Here is a 21426-nt window from a genome sequence, read left to right as displayed (position 1 = left end):
GAAGAGGATCAACACGACACAAAGAGCATGCTTGGGAAAAACCACACAAAATTCAAAATAAGGCAATTAAAAACATGATGGAGCCAACAGCAATCTAGTAAATGAGTAACTGGTATACTACCTCCACCCCTCAAAAAGGACAGCCTATGTGAAAATGGAAAAAAAAAAAAAAATTGGGAGCTTTCGGAATGGTGAATTGTGGAGATTCAGGGAGAGTGGCACTTCCAGAGGCGGCCCTATGCATCTCCTCCATCTGGCTGTTTATGAATTACATCCTTTTATAATAAACTGCTAACCTGGTTAAAAAAAAAAAAAGCACTAAACTAAAAAGATCAGTGACGGGGCATGTAATAAACTCAAGTCTGAAGAAGGACAGACTTAAAATACAAACAGAAGACACCTGAAACAAATCAAGTCATAATATTAAAGGCTGATCCAAAATGAGAATGGAAAGTTGCCTGAAATTAATTCTTGCAAGCTCCTCCTTGCGTTCAAAAGAAAGGAGAGTACCTAGCAACTAGTTTTTTCAAACCAGCCTAGTGAGATGTTCCTTCTCTACACCTGCTATGGCTATAGATTTTGCCCTTCCCTGAAAGGAGAAAAGAGTAGGTTAGTAACAGTTTTGTTTGAGAAATTTTACCCTGGGGCAAGTTACAAAGATAATTGTAAATGGAGCTAGCAAAAAATGTTAACCACCCTGGTAATGGTATCAATAAGCACTTGAAAACAACATCTGTTCTACATTATTTTAATTAAGGAGAATTGTAAATTATGTTCCCAGATTGTGTAATTTTATCTACTTTTAGGTGGATCACTCCAAAATTCTCACTTGATCAAAGTTTAATAACTTTGACCATACCTTTTGCCACAGCTCCTCTCTGCCCTGTAATGGAGTCAAACAAGCACAGTGCTAGGTATATTTTAAACACATAACAAATGTTTTAAAAACTAAACATAGGGAGAAACAAATTTCTCATTGCACTCAGCACTAAACTGGGAATAATGTCTACCTCAGACTTGCTGCAAAAGTAAAATATGATCATCAATGTAAAAGCTCTTGGCAACACATATTTTATGGTGATCTGTAGATCACATTTTACTTAATTACTGAATTTTCTTCCTGCCCTCCAAATCATTCACTAGTCACAGGCTTCCAACCGTAAGAACCGAGGTGACTACTTAATAAGTGGCTTTCAATCATTTTATACCCATGCTTCTTAAACAAGTACAAATCCATTCCCTGTTGTGTGTTTTTTTGGTTTTTTTGCTAATATAACGAATGTACTTTTTCAAACTACAACCTCCTCCTCCAACAATCAAATATGAACTACCATGACCCCTTCTGAGAAGCACTGAAATCATAATATGAAATAAATCATACATGAACTATAAAATATTGGAGAGCCAATAAATTACCATTCTGAGTTTCACAAAGAGTAAGAAAGCTTAATTACTGATATATTGACTCAGTAAACATTTATACACTGAAATGTGACTTCCATACTTCAAATGGTACATTCCCAATAAATTTTTCATGTAAATACTTTCTTCATCCACTGAAGCTACATTCCCTACAGTAAAATAAAATGCTAACTTTTCTTTCTTTTTTTTTCTCTTTTTTTTTGGCCTTCACTGGCTCTTCATCTCTTCACCAACCACAATAAGCAGAATTAACTACTCCTTTCTTTACGGTCCTAAAACATATCCTTAAGTGTCTAGCATAGTAAATGACAAACCTTCAGTTTCAGTGCCGCTTAGTAACATTATTTTATTCAAACTTCTATGGTAACTAACTGTACTCATGTCTGTGAACCACACCAGACTAGAGGGAAGACAAAATTCAGGCCTTCAACAGATACTCGTGCACACACACGTGCGCTTGCACACACACAGAGTAGTCAAACAATATTTGCCAAATTACACTGAATTCTGCCTTCTACTTATACTGTCTGTCTATCATCTGTATCTTTGTTCATACCATTCCAAGCTCCTTTATAAAGCATTCCAAAACGCTTAAGCCAATGCTGATCTTTTTCTCAAAATCTACAGAAAATTATCTGGTATAGCACATAGTGTAAAATATTCTTTGGTATTTGTTATGTTTCCCTAGATTAAACACAACTTGTCCTAACTAGACGACATACTCAACAGCAAAGTTCACGCTTGATCTACAACCACTGAGCACGGCATTTTTCAGGTACCTGGCACTCAATACACTGATGGATTAAAATGAAACATACAACAGAGTTACATCTGTCAAAGAGCTTACAATAATAGATTCAGCTGGTCAACACTGGCAGGTTTTCTTATAGCAATAATTTGGCACAGCACCCATCCTCTCTGGTGATGACACAAGAAAATGGTTGCTCGTGGGAGAAGAGCTGCACTCCACACCGCTTGGGTTGAGCAGTAGCTATCCTTCAACTCACAGAATGACAGAATGAGGGAAACATACAGACCACTTCTCGATGGTGTAGCTGCAGAAACCAAAGCCCTGGAAGGTGAAGTATTCCAGCAAAGGTCACAGAGGAATTCAGTGGCACAGCTTATGCTGAAACCCAGGTTTACCACCTCCCAATCACAACTGCGCTTCTAGTGACGAGTCTAAAATGACTAATCAGTCTTTTTGTCTTTACCTCAAATATGTCAATCACAGGAAAAACTCCTGAAGACCCAAGTCATTCACTAAACTGTCACACAAAGGAATTAGGAATTCAGAGAAGAAACTGGGCAGGAAATGCTTTCCTGCATTCCTTTTCCTCCACCCAGCCCTAGACTGTTTATAAGCATTCGCAGGCTTTCTGCCTGGCCCCCTCTCACTCTGCATACTCTCCTTTGGTGTTCTCAGCGGCAGCCCATAGCTTCAACTAACACTTACAGACTTAAGAATTCCAGAATCTGAATCTCCCAACCAGACTTCTTGTTCTGAGCTCCTAAACTGTGTATTCAACTGAGCTCTTAGACAGCTCTACCAGTGCCAGTTTTAAAAACACTCGGTGTTATAAATTCATCATTTCCCCTCCCTCGAGTCAACCAATACCACCCCCTTGTGATCATACTGCCTGCCCTGTGAAATGACACCACCTAACCAGAAAACTGTGTCACTCTGGGTTTCTTTCACCTCTCTTACTTTAGACACCAGGTCTCATCAAAATACAGTAGTCCTTGTATCCACACCCAAAGCATCCCCTATACCAATTATCTCCAAAGCTTTTTGATCACTCACTTTTATTACTGAAAAGATTGAGTTAACATATACCCAAAATACGTATTTATTTATAAATTAAAATACATGTACTCCTATAGCAATATAGTAAGATATGAAAAATAATAAAAATTTTAAACTTTAAGTAAGGTTAAAGAATATATATGTATATGTGTGTGTGTATATATATATATGTATATGTGTATGTATATATAATATTAAGCCTCATATTTTCTTCCTTTACTCCAAAGAGTCATTTATACATCCCTGGGGTCCAGGAACCTGCACTTTGGAGACGTAATAATGACACTAGTCCAGTAAGTAAAACATATATACGTATATATCTATATGGGTGTGTGTATGTGTTTATTTAGGTATGTAGGATGGATATTCGAAGCCATTTCTTTTTACTCACACACACATATTTCAAGATGATATACACAATTTAGCATATTGCTAAATACAGCTAACCTTACCATCAAAGACCACAAACCAAAAAGTTTAAAGGTAGCTGACTTCCAAAAACCCACTCTATATTATTTTATAAACATAACTCTAAGTCTTATAATCAGCCATTTCTGAAAAGAAGAGGAATTCGTAAGGATATAGTTTGGCTCCTTTTGCACACGGCTCCTGAGGAAGAGATACCACATTTTTTTCATTTACCCACTGAAATATTCTAAGGTTGCTACCGTTCTGGGTTTTGCAGACTGCACCTCCTTTAAACCAAGTACATACCGTAATATTTTTCAGCTTTCTACATCTATAGATACTGCTACCATTTCAGGATCCTCAAGACTGATGCACTCTTCCTTACTCTTATCCCTGTTAACCCATCCCCCTTCACCAAGACTCTCACTACAACAAAAAAGGACAAAAATCCCACGATATATAACCAAAGTTAGAACAGACCTGCTAATACAAAAGATATTTACATATTTGCACAATACAATCCTATAGGATTCTACCCACAACCTGACGCATCCTAACTTTCCATGCAGAGTGGGGAAATCTAAAATTTAACAAGAGTCCATATAAATCCTCTGATACATTCAGCTTGTTACACATTCAGAAACTGAAAATCTCAGAACTCAGAAGTTCTGCAACTTTGAACAGGCAGGAGATGTTTCATCTCATCATTCCAGCAGTGTAGTTAAGAGCAGACCAGTGCACCAACCGAATTATTAAAGAAAAATATTTTCCTGAGGTAGACTATTACACTACTCCCCCCCATGTTGTAAGCCACAATTTATTTGGCAAGAATCTGAACAATAAAGCCATTATGTGGCAAGCATTCCATTAAAACTAGCACATTAAACTGATTAATGCTTATTACAAAGTGACCAGATGTCCCCAGAGAAGCTCCTGGAGTTAGGAGTTTATCGATAACAATACAGAACTCCACATTCATTCAGTGATGGAAATTTGGGCCAGATTTTAATTCTACTGACCAGAAAGTTAAGAAAAAAGCCACGTGATTGTTAAAATTACTAAATCTAGCAATTTTAAATATTGTTGATTCCATACTTTTTCATGTACAGATTGTTGAGGATATTATAAAATAATATAAAATAATCATAATATAGAATTTAGCATTCTTTTAAAAAGAGTCAACAGGGGCGCCTGGGTGGCTCAGTCGTTAACCATCTGCCTTCGGCTCGGGTCATGATCCCAGGGTCCTGGGATGAAGCCGCACTGGGTTCCCTGCTCAGCGGGAGGCCTGCTTCTCCCTCTCTCACTCCCCCTGCTTGGGTTCCCTCTCTCGTTGTCTCCTGTCAGATAAATAAATAAAATCTTTTAAAAAATAAAATAATAAAATAAAGTAAAATAAAAAGAGTCAACATTACAAAAACTTTAAATTTTAGGTCTGTGAAGTCAACACAGATGCCTTAATTTGGAGTTGATTTCCTTTCTATTTACAGAAGTATTAACCGCATTCCCTGTCTTTTTAGCTAACATTTTAATAACATCTTCCATTTTATACTGAATTTTAGGATAAATTAATGGCTTTTTCCTCAGAGACCTGTCCCCAAAATACTGATTTGTTTCTTCTGTTTTGTATGTATCACTTCATTATCTTAAGTCATTCATTTAATATTGATCAATGAACTAAAATTATTTAAAAATATGAACACTGTAGTGGAAACTCTTAAGTCCTATCCCCTCTGCACCTAGATGCCCCCAAATGTAGAACAGGTTAACTTCCATCTAAAATTTCTTAATCATTTCTAAAAGTGGTCTATTAATATAACCTAAAGGCTGTACGTTGTTTAAGATGTCTAATCAAAATTCATTTCACGTTATTTTTGTACCATCAAAACAACAAAAAATAACAACCCGGTAATTCTACCCACATGAATGCGACCCGAAGAAACCTTGCTAATGATGTTATCAATTACATCCTGAGATTTTTTTTAAAAAATCTTTTTAATATATCAAGAAGAGATGAAAAGGAGTCCTATTTATTGAACATCTACTCGACTCTAAACTGTTTTACGTACTACATTTGATTTTCACAAGTATACTGTAGTTATGGAAGGTTACCTGTGGTTCAAACATGGGCTCTGGCGCTAGACCCCATGGGTTCTCCACTCACTAGCTGGGTGATCACAGGCAAATTATTTATGCGTCCTGTGCCTCAGTTTCTTCATTTGTAAAATGGGGATAAAAATGGCGCCTACCTCACTGTACCGGTTCCAGGATAAAATGAGAAAATACAGGTAAAGTGCCTAGAGCTAAGCATGGCCCACACTGTCGTTACTGTAACAGCAACTTTTATTATCAGTGTGGGTATTCTTGTTCCCATTTTACAGATGAGAAAATGGAAGCCTAAAGAGAGTAATTTACTAGTGCTAGATTTTGACTCCAAAGCACAAATCTGGTGAAATAAAAACGACTTAGGCATAAAATACTGGTATCCGTAAAACTACAACTTGTTAGGAAGCACAAGAATTTACACGTAGTAAGACGGCACCAGGCGCAGGTCGGGCACTGAATCTTGCGGAGCGCCCGGGACTCTCACTGCTGAGGGACCCCACACTCCAGTGCGGCCCTCATAAACATTACGTGGAAACACGTATATATGCCAACACCGCGCTTCTTTTCCTAGCGGCTCCACCGAGCCAACTTTTGTCTGGGCCCAGCCTACAATTCATCCCAGGCTACAGGCCCTGAAGGCTGGGGCCCAACTTCTGGAAGTTGGAAGCGAATTACTCAACTCAACGCTGCTCAAAGGAAAAGCAGCCGGCGACTGGAATGGAAACAAAGGGAAACCGTCAAGGATCGTTCAAAGTCCTAAAGCGTCGAGTCCCGGGGAGGCCTCCACTCGCCTTCTCACCTGCACGCGCCGGAGCCCGGAAACCTGGGCGCCGCGCGGGGTCAGTTCGCGCAACGGAGCCCAGGCCACGAGTCAGGCCAGGCTCCCTATGAATGGCAGGTGTCCCGGAGGCCGGTCGCGGGCCCGGGTCCTCCGCCGACCCCCGCCCCGACGTGACAGCGCCCAGGCCGACGACCCTCCCACTCGCAACGCCCTCGGGCCGCCCGCGCCCGGGGAGGGCAGGAAGGGCCGCGGGAGAAGCCGGGAGCGCGGCCGCCGGCCCGGACTTCCTCTCCGGCCCCAGGGCAGGATTCCGCCCCCACCCTCGCCCCGGCCCCGGCGGCCCACCCGGCCCCAAGGTGTTCCCCCCGCCCCACGCGGGGCCCGGCCCGCGGCTGACCGCCCGAGGTCCGGCGGCGCTCAGGAGCCCCGCGGCCGCCGCCCGCCCCGCCCCGCTCCCCAGGGCGCCTACTTTCTCCGGGCGGCGTCCAGGCCCCGGCGCGCTCGGCTCGGGCCTGCTGCTCCGCCGCTCCCGCTCGGTCTCTCCCGTGGGCTGGCGCGGCCTCCCGGCTCTCGGGCGCGGCGGGCGGCGGCGGCTCCTCCTCCTCGGGAGCGGGAGGAGGAGACTCGGCGGCCCGGAGCCGCCTCCCGGCAGGAAACGACGCCCGCGGCACCGCCTCCTCGGCGCGGCCGATCCCGCTCCTCCGGCCGCCACCGCCGAGCTCTCCCTCCGGAAACGCATTCTTCGCTGGCCGCGTCAGCCGCGCCGGAGGCGAGGAGGTGGCGGCGGAGGAGGAGGAGGCCGGAAGACCGCGGCCTGGACAAAGGAGTAGGGCGGGAGCGGGGCCTGGGGCAGTCGCGGAGGGCGGGGCGTGGGACCCGGCCAGGCCTTCGCCGTGCCTCAGTTTCCTTTCCCGCCGAGGGAGGGAGGCGTTGGGGTGAGCACCAGTGCCCCGCACGGCCCCGGCGAGCTCTACTATCCTCCCGTGAGAGAAGACTGGATGGGCCGTAGGGAACCGGGGGCTGGACTTCTTTTCGGCCTTACATTCTACTTCCCCAGAGCCACACCCCGCGGTCCCTTTTGCCCAGGATTGTCCCGGGAGCTCCTTCAGTCCCAGGCAAATGGAGACAGCCACCCACCCGACAGGACTTCGTGGGGCCCAAAACGTTTAACTTTTGGAAGGGAATTAGCTAAAGCCAATACTGTTTTCTGGAGTGATAATTTGCTTGACTTGAGTCGATGAGGGGGTGAAGACAGGAAGGAGGTCGATGCCAAGAAAGATGGGTTTTTAAGAAAGCTTTAGAGAAAAAAACTGGTGATTGAGGGATCTGCTTTTGTTAAATTAATCTGGAGGTCCATTTGTGGGGAACAGGGATAGGAGGCAAAATTCCATCCATAAGAATATAGTGTCTGTTTCTCTTCACTTTTTTTTAGTAGGTGGAGATGAGGGCTGGAGACGGAACCTTTGAAAGAGAAGGGAAACATTCATTATGAGCATGGCTGGACACATTTTGATAAGAGGATTGAAACTTGTACCACCCAACGTCATACTGAAACCCAGTAATTCAGAATATGCTGCTGGCAGGCTGCCATCCTGTTAACAGAAAACGTTGTGCCCTGCCACCAGGCCAGCCTCAGCACCCTGTTGGGAATAGAGTTCGAATAAGATTGGTGAAACTGAGAAGTAGTGTTTCATTTGGGGGAAATTAGAAGCTGAGATGCCCACTTGGCTGCCCATTTTAATTAAGAGAAAATAAAATAATCCTACCTGTGGAAAGTTTGCTTTCCATATTGCTCACCAGCAAAATCAAATCTGTTGGTTAGATCATCTCTAAAGACCTCGAAGAAATGAACATGATTTTTCCCACTTAATGGATGAGGCTAAATGATGTTTCTGTATTAATATATCAATGGTAACGCTGCCACAAGACCTCAACATTCTTGGACTTGAAGAATCTTGGATTCTTGGTTACACCACTGTTCACAATTAGTAGTAAGTGGCCTGGTCTCAATATGAGAGACTGAAGTTCAAAGATAAAGCATAATTGATCTATGCCTGATTTGCACTACATTTCCCTGTGTGTGATTTGAGGAGGCAGTCTTTGCCACCAGAATATTATGAGGTTTAGATTTGTACAACCCTAAGCTAAATTAGTTCAAGGGCAGTTGAATCATCTCTCTAATCCCAGTGTCAAACACTGTTCCAGGACACATAACAGGGGCTCAGCTAATACTTGATAAATGAATAAATAGGTCCTTTTGCTCCCTTGGGACCAGGTTGGAACATTTGGCTAAACTGAAGTGTGAGTAGCAATTTATGTACAGAAGTCATGAGCCTTGAAAAAGAAACTAAAAATGTCATCTGAGAAAAGCAGTAATAGGTCAGGAGTATGGCTCTACCTGTGATTTCATATAATTATTAATGGATAGTTAGCTAACTATAAAATTTATGACTACTTAAAAAAAGAAAAAGGATTCGTCTGTCTTACCATGCTGAACAGGAAGTCCTAGTAAGCAGGAATAGTGTAAGTCACATTGTTAGATCATATCATGATAGGATATCTATTGGTACCTTAACTTTCAAACAAATTATATTGTACCTATATTGTCTCCCAATTATAAGTAGTCTTCTTCCATCTCATAAGTCATTATGTCTGATAATTAAAAGTTGGCTTTAGTTTTGTCACCATACGTTCCTTGAAATGTATCTCTATTCAGGGTGCCTGGGTGGCACAGTTGGATTAAGCATCCGACTTTTGGTTTCAGGTCAGGTCCTGATCTCAGAGTCATGAGATTGAGCCCCATGTCCAGCTCTGCACTCAGCGCCAGGTCGGCTTGGGTTTCTCTCTCCCACTCCCTCTCCCCTTACCCCCGCCCCCTTTCTCTAAAATAAATAAATAAATCTTAACAAAAGAAAGAAAGAAAGAAATGTATCTTTATTCACCTACTCTTTTCCAAAGTGAAGTTTCAATGTTGCTCACCCGCAAAAACTTTATTGGATACACAGGTTCCTTTCAATCGGCCTTTAATCCCTACTTCTATGTATAATTAAAGGGTAGGCTTACATAAATGAAAAGAACCACTAATATTTAGTGAGACACAAAAGAAACTAAAGGTTCTCAGGAACTCGATTATCTCTTTTAAACAGTGGGATCACAGTTTGATTACTGACCTTTAGATCTAGCAGGTTGTATTTAATCCCATGATTATGAAATACAGGATGGGGAGTGAGTCGATTTTGGCTTCAGGAGTGGATAGCTATCTTTCTCTTGCACTTTGAGCAGTCTTGGGACTTACCCTCTCAATATTACCCTGTTCAGTAAGGCACAAATTGCCCTGTGATTGCTTGAAGCCTTTTCAATCTTCGACAGTGGAAACAACCTTAAACAGTATAAACCTTTATGGGTAAATAGTTTAGTATTCATTCATTTTCCAAGTGCAATAAGCATCAGAGGATCCTGTGTGGTTAGAACAAAGGATGAATGCCTGCATTGTAAGAATAGAAGCATACCTAAGACCAAATTTTTCTTGGTGTTGGCCATTGATTGGCACACTCTGGCACAATCCATACCAGATCTTTTATTTTTATTTTTATTTTTATTTTTTTTCAAGATTTTATTGATTTATTTGATAGAGAGAGAGAGCATGAGCAAGGGGAGGGGCAGAGGGAGAAACAGACTCTGCTAAGCAGGGAGCCCAACGTGGGGCTCGATCCCAGAACCCTGAGACCATGACCATAGCCGAAGGCAGCCGCTTAACCAACTGAGCCACCCAGGCGCTGTCCCCCACCCCCCGCATCACTTTTAAATAAGCAGGGAGACTCTGTGTTCTGGTATGCCCAAGATAGCCAGAGCTTGTTGTCCAAGCATAATTATTAATAGCACCCTTTCATTCCCAAAAGTACATCCAGATATGAATGATAGATTTTATAGTCATCCAATAAATAAGAATGTCCAGACAATAAGGAATGAGAAATAATTTTAGAAATTCAAAGAGAATGCATAGGGACACATTGAAAATCAAGTTCCAGGTTTATAGGTGAAAACCAATTCTAACATTAATGATAGGGGGGAAATTGTGTGGGGATGAGTGTGCTAAATGAGTGCTAAATGAAGGAGTTCCTAATAATGAAAATGCCCTACTAGGAGCTTCAATTGAGGAAAATCTTTGAAAGTAGCCTTGTCGATCAACAAGACTTGTGTTTTAAATACCGTTATAAATGTATGTGATGGCTTCTGAAACAGATTGATTAACAGTGGCTAGGTAAGTCATCAGCTACTTTTCTAAGAACTGTTTCTACAGAGCAACCTAAATATATTTTCCTCATCTGCCACCTCTAGCCACTTAGAACGTAACTCCTTTTTAAACATTAAAAAAGGGACAAAGATGAACAGATGGGGAGAGAAGGAATAAATGATGTCTTATAATACTAAGGTGGAAGTGCTTCTTAATCATAAATAACCCCATTTCTTTTCTTAAGAAACTAAAATCCCTCTATTAAAATGTGAATCTGTGTGCTTTGGTTAAAGAAAAAGAAGAAGCCCTGGGAATTAATTGACTTTTAGAAAAACAATAAAAAGTGAGACAGTCCTTCCAGTTCCTTCTTTTTTTTTGTCTCCAAATAGACAAATAACATGCAAATAATCATATAATGCAGAGAAACTGGAAGTTCTTTTATTTTGGAACTTGTTTTTTTGGTGTGGGGACTTCGATTTCATGAACAATCCTCAATACCCTAATTGCAGAGCAACCATGAAAAATTCAGTTTGCTACAAGGCAGCTACCAACTCTGTATACATTGTCTGTGTCCATGTATTTGACTAGCCAGTCCTGAGACTTTACTCTTTTGCTTATTTAAAAGTAAGGTGGAAAATGTCAGAACGGTCTGGCCTGATTTGCACTGTGTCCCTTATAACTTAGGCTAAGCTATTAAGTCTTTTCCTTTTCTAGATAACAATTGCTGGATTATAGCTTTAAATATGGGTAACTTATGAGTGAGGCTGCCTCAACTAGTTCTGCTTCCTGTTTTCCATATATAGTGTCCCCATTTTTCTGTTGCTCAGTCCACAGAGTATTGCCTCCACTGGGTGTGAGCCCTCGCCGCCAGCTTTCAGATGCTGAACATTTTTAAGAGCCCAGAGGGAGCAGTGTTTTTAGGCAGCTCTTTTCAGACACTGAGTTTCTTCAGCTGGAGAAGGGAATGTGCTTTCCCAAATAAGAATGAAGAATATGCCAAATATAAGCAGTTGAATAGCACTGGAGTTATTTTTAGGAACCAGGGTCACTCAGTACGGGAAATGATGGTGCTACCAATGAGCTATGGCAAGTGACTATAACACATCATTTCTTTTTCTCATTTAACTACTTTTGAGTATTGAGAAAATTTGCTAGTTTGAGTTAAGAGTAGCTTGATTTTAGGCCAGATTCATTAGGGAGTGGGAAGGCTAGGTTAGTCAGAAGGTATGTTTGTTTGGTGAGTAAAAGCACCCTCCTCCTCCACATTAATCCCCATAACACACTATCTAAGATAGAGTTGTTGCTGTGTACCTATGTATGGGAAACCACAAATACATGAACCCCTAAAATTGTAGACAGGATTTCACTTATACATATATCTGTATTTTTGCAGGTAATTCTGGTTTTAATGGAATCTTAATCCCCAAACATTAAGAATCAGTATTTTAAGCCCACATATGATCAGTCCCTTTTATAGACCAAGAGCCTAAACAAAAACTTTTTGTTGTTGTCCTGGATTTTTGAGTCGAACACTGATTAGTCTTATCTAAAACATTTTTTTTAAACATCAAATAAGTGTCCAAATATTTTGGTATAACAAGATATTCACTGCAGTATTAGCTAACCTGTAGGAAGTAGAACAGAAAAAGTAAAGTAATTTGTAATCAAACCATACAACTAAAGAGTGTTTGTCTTTAATTTTCAAGGTAAAATAAACTTCAAAGAGAAACTAGAACTTTTTATTTCTTTTTTTAATTTTAATTTTTAAAAAAGATTTTATTTATTTGAGAGAGAGAGCACAGCAGAGGGAGAGGGTGAAGAATACTCCTCGCTGAGCAGGGAGCCTGATTCAGGGTTCAATCCCTTAATCCCAGAACTCCAGGACCATGACCTGAGTAGAAGGCAGGTGCTTAACCCACTGAGCCACCCAGGCACCCCTAGAACTTTTTTTTTTTAAAGATTTTATTTATTTGACAGAGAGAGACACAGCGAGAGAGGGAACACAAGCAGGGAGAGTGGGAGAGGGAGAAGCAGGCCTCCTGCCGAGCAGGAAGGCAGACATGCGGCTGGATCCCAGGACCCTGGGATCATGACCTGAGCCGAAGGCAGACGCCTAACGACCGAACCACCCAGGTGTCCCTAGAACTTTTTATTTCAAATCTCCAATATATATACTGGGATTTAAGTGCCTTCAAATTATATCTAAAAATTTTCCTGATCAAAAATGTACATTTTTAATTAGACTGAGAACAATTCGAAATAAATTTTAGTTATATTTCCTAGGAATATTTTCCATATAGCATTCAGAAGAACAATCCTTGTGGCTTTTCTACGTTAGGATTTCTGCATTGTTGTTGGCTGATGTCATAGGCTTTTCGCTCTACGGTCGTAAGAATTCCCTATTTAGAACTGCTATGGCTGCCACATGCCTGAAATGTCAACCAAACTGTTTTTCTTGTATAGTCAGCTCATTGGCTATGGAAATGAGATACTTCAATTTCACCAGTAGGGAGAAAACATATATAAAAGACATATCTGATAAAGGGCATTTACCCAAAATATATAAAGAACTCTTAAAACATAACAGTAAGAAAACAAGCAACCTGATTAAAAATAGGCCAAAGACCTTAACAGATACCTCACCCAGGGAGATATATAGAAGGCAAATAAGCATATGAAAAGATGTTCCACATCATATGTCATTGGGGAATTGCAAATTACAACAACCAGAACCAACTAGACACCTGTTAGAATAGCCAAAACCCCAACACTGATGACACCAGGTGCTGGCAAGGATATGGAACAACAGGAACTCTCATTCATTGCTAGTGGGAAGATGGTATGGACACTTTGGAAAAACAGTCTGGCAGTTTCCTACAAAGCTACACTTACTCTTACCATATGATCTAGCAATCACACTCCTAGGTATCTGACCAGAGGAGGTAAAAACTTATGTCAAGAGAAAAATCTACACACAAATGTTTATAATAGCCCTATTCATAATTGCTAAAACCTGGAAGCAATGAAGATGGTCTCAGTAGGTGAATGGATAAATAAACTGTGGTACATCCAGATGATGCAATATTATTCAGTGCTAAAAAGAAATGAGCTATTAAGCCATGAAAAGACATGGAGGAAATTTAAATGCATATTACTAAGTGAAAGAAGCCAGTCTAAAAAGGTTACGTCCTGTATGACTCCAGCTATATGACATTCAGAGAAAGGCAAAATTGATTAAATAAATTCTAATATATCCATGGAATATAACAATCAGCAGCTTTAAAAAATAATGCATTGGACCTGAATTTATGGCTATGGGAAGACATTGGATATATATTATGTATGCATCATGAACTAGATGCCGAACATATGTGGCACAATCCCCACTATGAAATAATATTAGTATTATCCACATTATATAGGTAAGGAAATGGAATTGAGAGGTCACATTGAAAAACTAGGAAGTTACAGCACCGAGATTGGAACCCGGGCAGTCTGGCTCTAGAATCCAGATGTTTGTTCATTGCACTTTAATATCTCTGATCCCTTGTGTAATTTTATAGATACATTGTCTGCCCTATTACATCTCCACTGTGACCAGGCAGGTAAGTCTGTAATTAGCCACGTTCACCAACACCAGCATTTTTAATAATACTAAGGTGACATTTTCACCTCCCTCTATGTCACTTCTTGTTTATCTCTTAACTTATATATATAAATATAAATAATTTAACATATATGAATATATTATATTCATATTATATTTATATAAATAATTTAGTACATAATGAATATATATAAATAAATATATCTAAAAGGAAAGGGTGACATGAGATTCCAATTGTTATATATCAATGTAAATAAGCATATAAGCAAAGCTAAGATGGTTCAAGCATATAATTCCAAAATTGGTCAGTTACATATTTTTTTATTAGAGACCTTATAAGATTCTACCTTTCTTAAGGGTAGTGGGTATATCTTAAGTGTTTATGTGTCTAACACAGAGCTTTACATATATGATTATATTGCTTCTCTTTACATTTAGGGAAAAATAACCACCCCTCTTCTTTGACCTTGTCTTAAACCATCTCCCCTTTGCCCACCATACTTTAATCACAGTGATCTTCTCTCTGTTCCATGACTTCACCAGGTATGCTCCTCTCTTGGAGTTTTTGTCCTTGTCATTCTCTCTTGGAAATGCTTGCTCTTCATATGTCTACTTCCTTCTTATCAATCAGATCTCAGCTTAACTATGACTTCTTTAGAAGGCTTTCCCTATCTTCCAACCTAAAATAGTTCCCCTCTCTGTCACATTGCCATATTTTAATTCTCTGCAAGGCACAGGTTACTATCTGATATTTTTCTACTCATTTTTTCTTTGATTATTTTCTATCTTCCTCCACTAAAGTGCAAACTCCATGAGAGCAGCTACTTTGTGTCCCCCCCCCCAAGTTCCCAGAAGTACCTGACACATGTAGAGAGCAAACAATAATTATTGAATGAACGAGTAAACACGTGTTCACTATTTACTTAACAACAAATATGATGGTTATTTCAATACCTTGTGAAGATTACAAAGTAACATTAAAGTAACACCTTAGAAAGCAATTAGTTAGTGTAACTTCCATTCTTAATCTTGCTCTTTAAAACATTCCATTTAATTCATAAAAACATGCAGCAAACTAGGAATAGAAGGAAATTACCTCAAAATGAAGGCAACAGCCAACATCATACTTAATGGTGAAAGACAAAGCTTTTCCTCTAAGACCACAAGATAAGGATGCCCATTTCCACCACTTCTATTCAACACAGTACTGGAAGTTCTAGACAGAATAATTAAGCAAGAAAAAGAAACAAATGCATCCAAAACAAAAGGAAGAAGTGAAATTATGATTGTTTGAAGAAGATATGATCTGATTTGTAGAAAACTCTATAAAGATTACACACACACACACATAAACACACGCATGCGCACACACACAAAACCTGTTAGAACTACAAATAAATTCAGCAAAATTGTGGGATACAAAATCAACACACAAAAATCAGTTATATGTGCATACATCAATCCATAAAAGGAACTTAAAAAATCAATTCCATTTACGATAGCATTAAAAAGAATGAACTAGGGGTGCCTGGGTGGCTCAGTGGTTAAGCATCTGCCTTCAGCTCAGGTCATGATCCCAGGGTCCTGGGATCGAGCCCTGCATCAGGCTCCCTGCTCGGTGGGAAGCCTGCTTCTCCCTCTCCCATTCCTCCTGCTTGTGTTCTCTCTCTCACTGTGTCTCTCTCTGTCGAATAAATAAATAAAATCTTTAAAAATAAAATAAAATAAAAAGAACTACTTAGGAGTAAGCTTAATCTAAGGAGGTGAAAGACTTATACACTGAAAACTATAAAAGATTGCTGAAAGAAATTAAGGAAGACACAAATAAATTTAAAAACATCCCATGTTCATGGATTGGAAGACTTAATATTGTTAGGATGTCAACCCAAAGCAATCTATAGATTCAATGCAATCTCTATCAAAATCCCGATGGCATTTTTTTATAGAAATAGAAAAACTCATCCTAAAATCATATTGAATCTCAAGGGACTCTGAATAGCCTAAACAACCTTGAAAAAGAAGAACAAATTTGGAGGTCTCAAACTTCCTGATTTCAAAGCTGTAGTAATCAAAACAATGTGGTACTGTCATAAAGATAGACATATAGACCAATGGAACAGACTAGAGAGCCCATAAGTCCTAACATACATGGTCAAATGATTTTTGACAAGGGTGCCAAGACCATTCTTGGAGAATGGAACAGTATCTTCAACAAATAGTATTTGGAAAACTGGATATCCACTTGCAAAAGAATGAAGTTGGATCCTTACTTTACACTATATAAAAAAATAACTCAAGGGGTGCCTGTTGGCTCAGTCAGTTAAGCGTCTGACTCTTGGCTTCAGCTCAGGTCATGATCTCAGGGTCCTAGGATCAAGCCCCATATCAGCCTCTGGGCTCAGTGCGGAGTCTGCTTGTCCTTTTCCCTCACCTTCTGCTCCTCCCCCGCTCACACTCTCTCGCTCAAATAAATAAATAAAATCTTAAAAAAAAAAAAAACACCTCAAAATGGATCAAAGGCCCGTAAACATAAGACCCAAAACTATAAAACTCTTAGAAGAACACATGGGGGGGGCGCCTGGGTGGCTCAGTCATTAAGCGTCTGCCTTTGGCTCAGGTCATGATCCCAGGGTCCTGGGATCAAGTCCCACATCAGGCACCCTGCTCCGCGGGAAGCCTGCTTCTCCCTCTCCCACTCCCCCTGCTTGTGTTCCTGCTCTCGCTATGTCTCTCTCTGTCAAATAAATAAATAAAATCTTTAAAAAAAAAAAAGAAGAAGAAGAACACATAGGCGGAAATCTTCATGACACTGGATTTGGCAAGTACTGTTTGGACCAAAACAAACAAAAAAACAAAACCACAGGCAACAAGAGTAAAAAAATACATCAATATTAAAAACTGTGCATCAAAGGACACAATCAGCAGGATGAAAGGCAACCTATGGAATGAGAGAAAATATTTGCAAATCATATTATCTGATAAGGGAGTAATATTCAGAATATATAAAGAACTTCCACAACTCAACAACAATAAAAACAAACCAATAAAAAATGGACAAAGAACTCAAATAGACATTTCTCCAAAGAAGTTATACAAAGGGCCAATAAACATATGAAAAAATGTTCAACATCATAATCATTAAGGAAATGTAAATCAAAACTACAATGAGATACCACCATATAACCACTAGAATGTCTACTATTAAAAAGGGAAAAGAAAACTATTGGCAAGGATGTGGAGAAATTAGAAACTTTGTGACTATTGACAGGAAGGTAAAATGGCACAGCTGCTACGGAAAAAGATGGAAGTTCCTAAAAATATGGAAAAAAGAATTACCATATGATTCAGCAATTCCACTTCTAGGTATACCTCTATACCTAGAGGAACTGAGAGCAGAGTCTCCAAAAGATATTTGTACACCTATGTTAAAAGCAGCATTATCACAACAGGCAAATGGGGAAGCAACCCAACTATCCATTGGTGAATCAATCGATAAACAAAATATGGTACATAATACAATGGGAATATTATTCAGTCTTAAAAAGGAGGGAATTCTGACACATGCTACAACACAGAGAACCTGAGGGACATCATGCTAAGTGAAATAAGACAATCACAAAAAAGACAACTATTGTGTGATTCCACTTGTTTGATGTACCTAGAGTAGTAAAATTTATGACACAGAAAGGAGAAATGTGGTTGCCAGGGGCTAAGGGTCTGGGAGAATGGGGAGTTGTAAATAACAACAAATGAGTATAGAGTTTCAGTTTTGCAGGATGAAGAGTGTTCCGGAGATTGGTTATGGAGCAATGTGAATGTACTTAATATCGTTGAACTATACACTTAAAAACAGTTAAAATGACCAATTTTATGTTATGTGTATTTTACCACAATTTTTCTTAAAATGTGTATTTCCTAGTTCAATACACTGGAAAGACCTAGAAATAGTAATAATTTAGAAACAATGAATATTCTGGTCCAAATTGTGGTCTACTAGAAATTCCCCACCAATTCCCTAATTGGGAAATGATTGGAAAATGACTGATTACAAACCTGAAATAGAAAATATATGAGATGGATTGAGACTGTGTGTATGTGTGTGTGCATGCACATTCACCAGAAACCAAAGAAACTATCAATGATGAATTTGGTTATATCAAAAGGACATAGCCAGATTGAAAAGATCCTTCGAACTGTCCAAGATGGGACAATTTGAGCCCCTAAAAGGAAAAGTGACTACACTTGATTCAAACACATTGAATTTATAAAAATTTATGAGTTCATTATTTTTAAGAAAGAAAAAAACAGAAAAGTTAAATTTAAAAAATGAACAAACAACAATTTAAAAAAAGGAAAAGAAAAAAGAAATTGTCTGTTATCACCATTGGAGGTGGCCAGAGAACTAACTTCTTAGTCTGGGAACTGGTAATTAGGAAAGAGTTCAGCATTTATCTTACCTTTCCTGTATAAATTAATTGGCAAAGTATCTAAATTGATGTATTTGATTATGCAAAGCTCTTTTTTAAAGAAGAATTACAGCCAAAAGGAATGATAAAAATAGAAAAGACAAGAAGAATGATAAAAGTAGAAAACTACTATTTGGCAATCTCTAATGAAATAATTGAGTCTTCTAAGAACCATTAGGGTAAAATTCGATGGAGAGCTACACAATAGGAGGACTGATTGCTTTCATCTGAACTCGAGGTCCATCTTAGCATCACTAAAAGTGTATCAACCAGACACATGCTCCTCAGTGTGAGGCACTATGAAGTACAAAACACTATCTGTACAATATTTATGCAAAAAAAAAAGGAAAGAAAAAGAAAAAAAAGCAGAATCTAATCACATTTAGATCTTAATTTCAGATAACAGGAAATACAGGGGAGAGAAGAACAATTGAATTGACACCACAAGAAAGCATTGAAAAGCCCAGAATGTGGGATACTCTACAGGACTGACCTGGTTTTTATAAGTGAAGATCTTGGAAAGAAAACCTGAAGAGAAGGGATTTAAGAGATGTAAGTATCAAATGCAGAGTGGAACTTATTTGGATCCTGATTTGAACAAACCAAGTATAAAAAGATATTTATGAGATAATTGGGGGAACTTTGACTATGGACTGAGGATTATATTAAGGAATTAATATTTCCTTTGATGGCATGATACTGGTGTTGTGATTATGTAAGAAAATATTCTTATTTTTCAGAGAAATATTTCAGAGTGACATGACATGAAAAAATGGTGAAATACTAGGATATCTCGGGGATTTGTTTTAAAATAAAGAGAAAAAAGAAAAAGATGGATGAAGTAAGCATGAGAAAAGGTTAGTAATTATTGAACTAAGGTGGTACACATATTATTATTCATAATATTAGGCTCTGCTTTTGTGTCTGTTAATAAATTTGGAGTTAAAATTTTTATGTATTACAAATGCTGTATTGTTAAATTAAAAAAATAATTACACCATTTCAACAAATGAAATTCCCTTTATTTTCCTGGAGTTCCTTTTTTTTTTTTTTTAAGATTTTATTTGTTTATTTGAGAGAAAGAGAGAGCACAAGCAGGGGGAGCAGGAGAAGGAGAAGGTTCAGCAAGGAGCCTGACATGGGACTCTATCCCAAAACCCTGGGATCATGACCTGAGCCGAAGGCAGATGCTTAACTGATTGAGACACCCAGGCACCCCTTGGATTTCCTTCTAATCTTATTCTAACTTTATACTTCAAGTAGATTTGTCTACCTCACTTAATTTTTCCTGTTGTTTTTCTTTAAATTGATGGGAACGCCAAAAGGTTTTAATTTTAATTTAACCATAATCAGAGTAAATAAACATTAATGAAAATCATAAGGAAAGCAATTTTTATGCTTTAAATTTAATTGTTAAAATTAAATGTTAATACAAATATAAATTGATCACTTCATCTCCCCCCCCAAAAATATAAACTTTTAATATCAGAAAACATGGGAAATTATTACTGAAAATAATTACCTACTTCGAAATAAATCTCTCTTTTCAAGAGAGTAAATTCTGATATTTCTGGGAAAAAAAGATTATTCTCCCAAATACCCTGGTTTTTAGTGTGAAGCAAATCAATGCAGCACCAATTGTACTCTTCTGGACATTAAATAACATTTAGTGGTTACAGTTACATCCTTATAATATAGGCTTTTTTGAAAAAAAGAGAATATATTCAGTGGTGTATAGACTATGAGACATGTTCATAATTTACTGGAAAATTATCTTTTTAAAAATGTTGAAATCTGGGGGCACCTGGGTGGCTCAGATGGTTTGGAGTCTGCCTTCGGCTCAGGTCATGATCTCAGGGTCCTGGGATCAAGCCCCGCATCGGGCTCCCTGCTCCACGGGAAGCCTGCTTCTCCCTCTCTCTCTGCCTCTCCCCCTGCTTGTGCTCTCCTGTCTCTCTCAAATGAATGAATAAAACCTTTAAAAAAAATGTTGAAATCTTCCAGTTAAGGAATGAATAAGTCATGGGGATGAAAGATACAGCATAGGGAATATAGTCTGTGGTATTGTAAGAGTGTTGTGTGGTGACAGATGGTAACTACACTGCTGGTGAGCATGGCTTGTAACATGTACTTGTTGAATCACCATCTTGTCCACCTGAAACTAATGTAACATTGCGTGCCAACTATACTTCAATTTAAAAAATGTTGAACTTCCTTCTGTAAGGAGGGGTTCTGAGTCAACTAGACAGATGTAAGTGTTTTTACAAGAGGCAGACCTGGGCAGTACTGAGGGCACTTTAATTTATAGGTAATCTGTGTAGATAGTAGATATTGTGGAAATTGGTATCAGTTGGTATCAAAATCATATTGATGTATTGGAAAGTGAGATAAAAAAAATAATAATAAAGGAAAGATAAAGGACATCAGCATAAGATAATTTATATAAACTCAAGACAGAGACCATTTGTCTACAGATTTGATAGAGATGGGCGCATGGTGACAGTGTGGAGCCATTAACAAATGTCCATCTGAAGATGGAGTGCCTAGACACTCCATTAATACAGAAAGTGCAGCCAAATCTTCCTATAATCAAGA

The 21426-nt window shown here is 39.1% G+C and overlaps 1 protein-coding gene across 2 annotated transcripts in view; it reads right to left on the bottom strand.

Moving 5' to 3' along the window:
- Positions 1-7279, bottom strand: part of ITGB1 (integrin subunit beta 1) — a 45639-nt gene extending 38360 nt beyond the window's left edge. Inside the window, exon 1 of one of the 2 annotated variants that reach the window (XM_044915505.1) lies at positions 6994-7279. In XM_044915505.1, coding sequence (XP_044771440.1) covers positions 6994-7263 — 270 coding nt within the window. In that variant the 5' untranslated portion in view covers positions 7264-7279. The remainder of the gene's footprint in view (positions 1-6993) is intronic. The other variant, XM_021685993.2, reaches the window with a different exon arrangement.
- Positions 7280-21426: the final 14147 nt, after the last annotated feature.

Source organism: Neomonachus schauinslandi, chromosome 5 (assembly GCF_002201575.2).
Source record: "Neomonachus schauinslandi chromosome 5, ASM220157v2, whole genome shotgun sequence".
NCBI classification, from domain to species: domain Eukaryota; kingdom Metazoa; phylum Chordata; class Mammalia; order Carnivora; family Phocidae; genus Neomonachus; species Neomonachus schauinslandi.
This window is presented reverse-complemented; position numbering and strand designations above follow the sequence as displayed.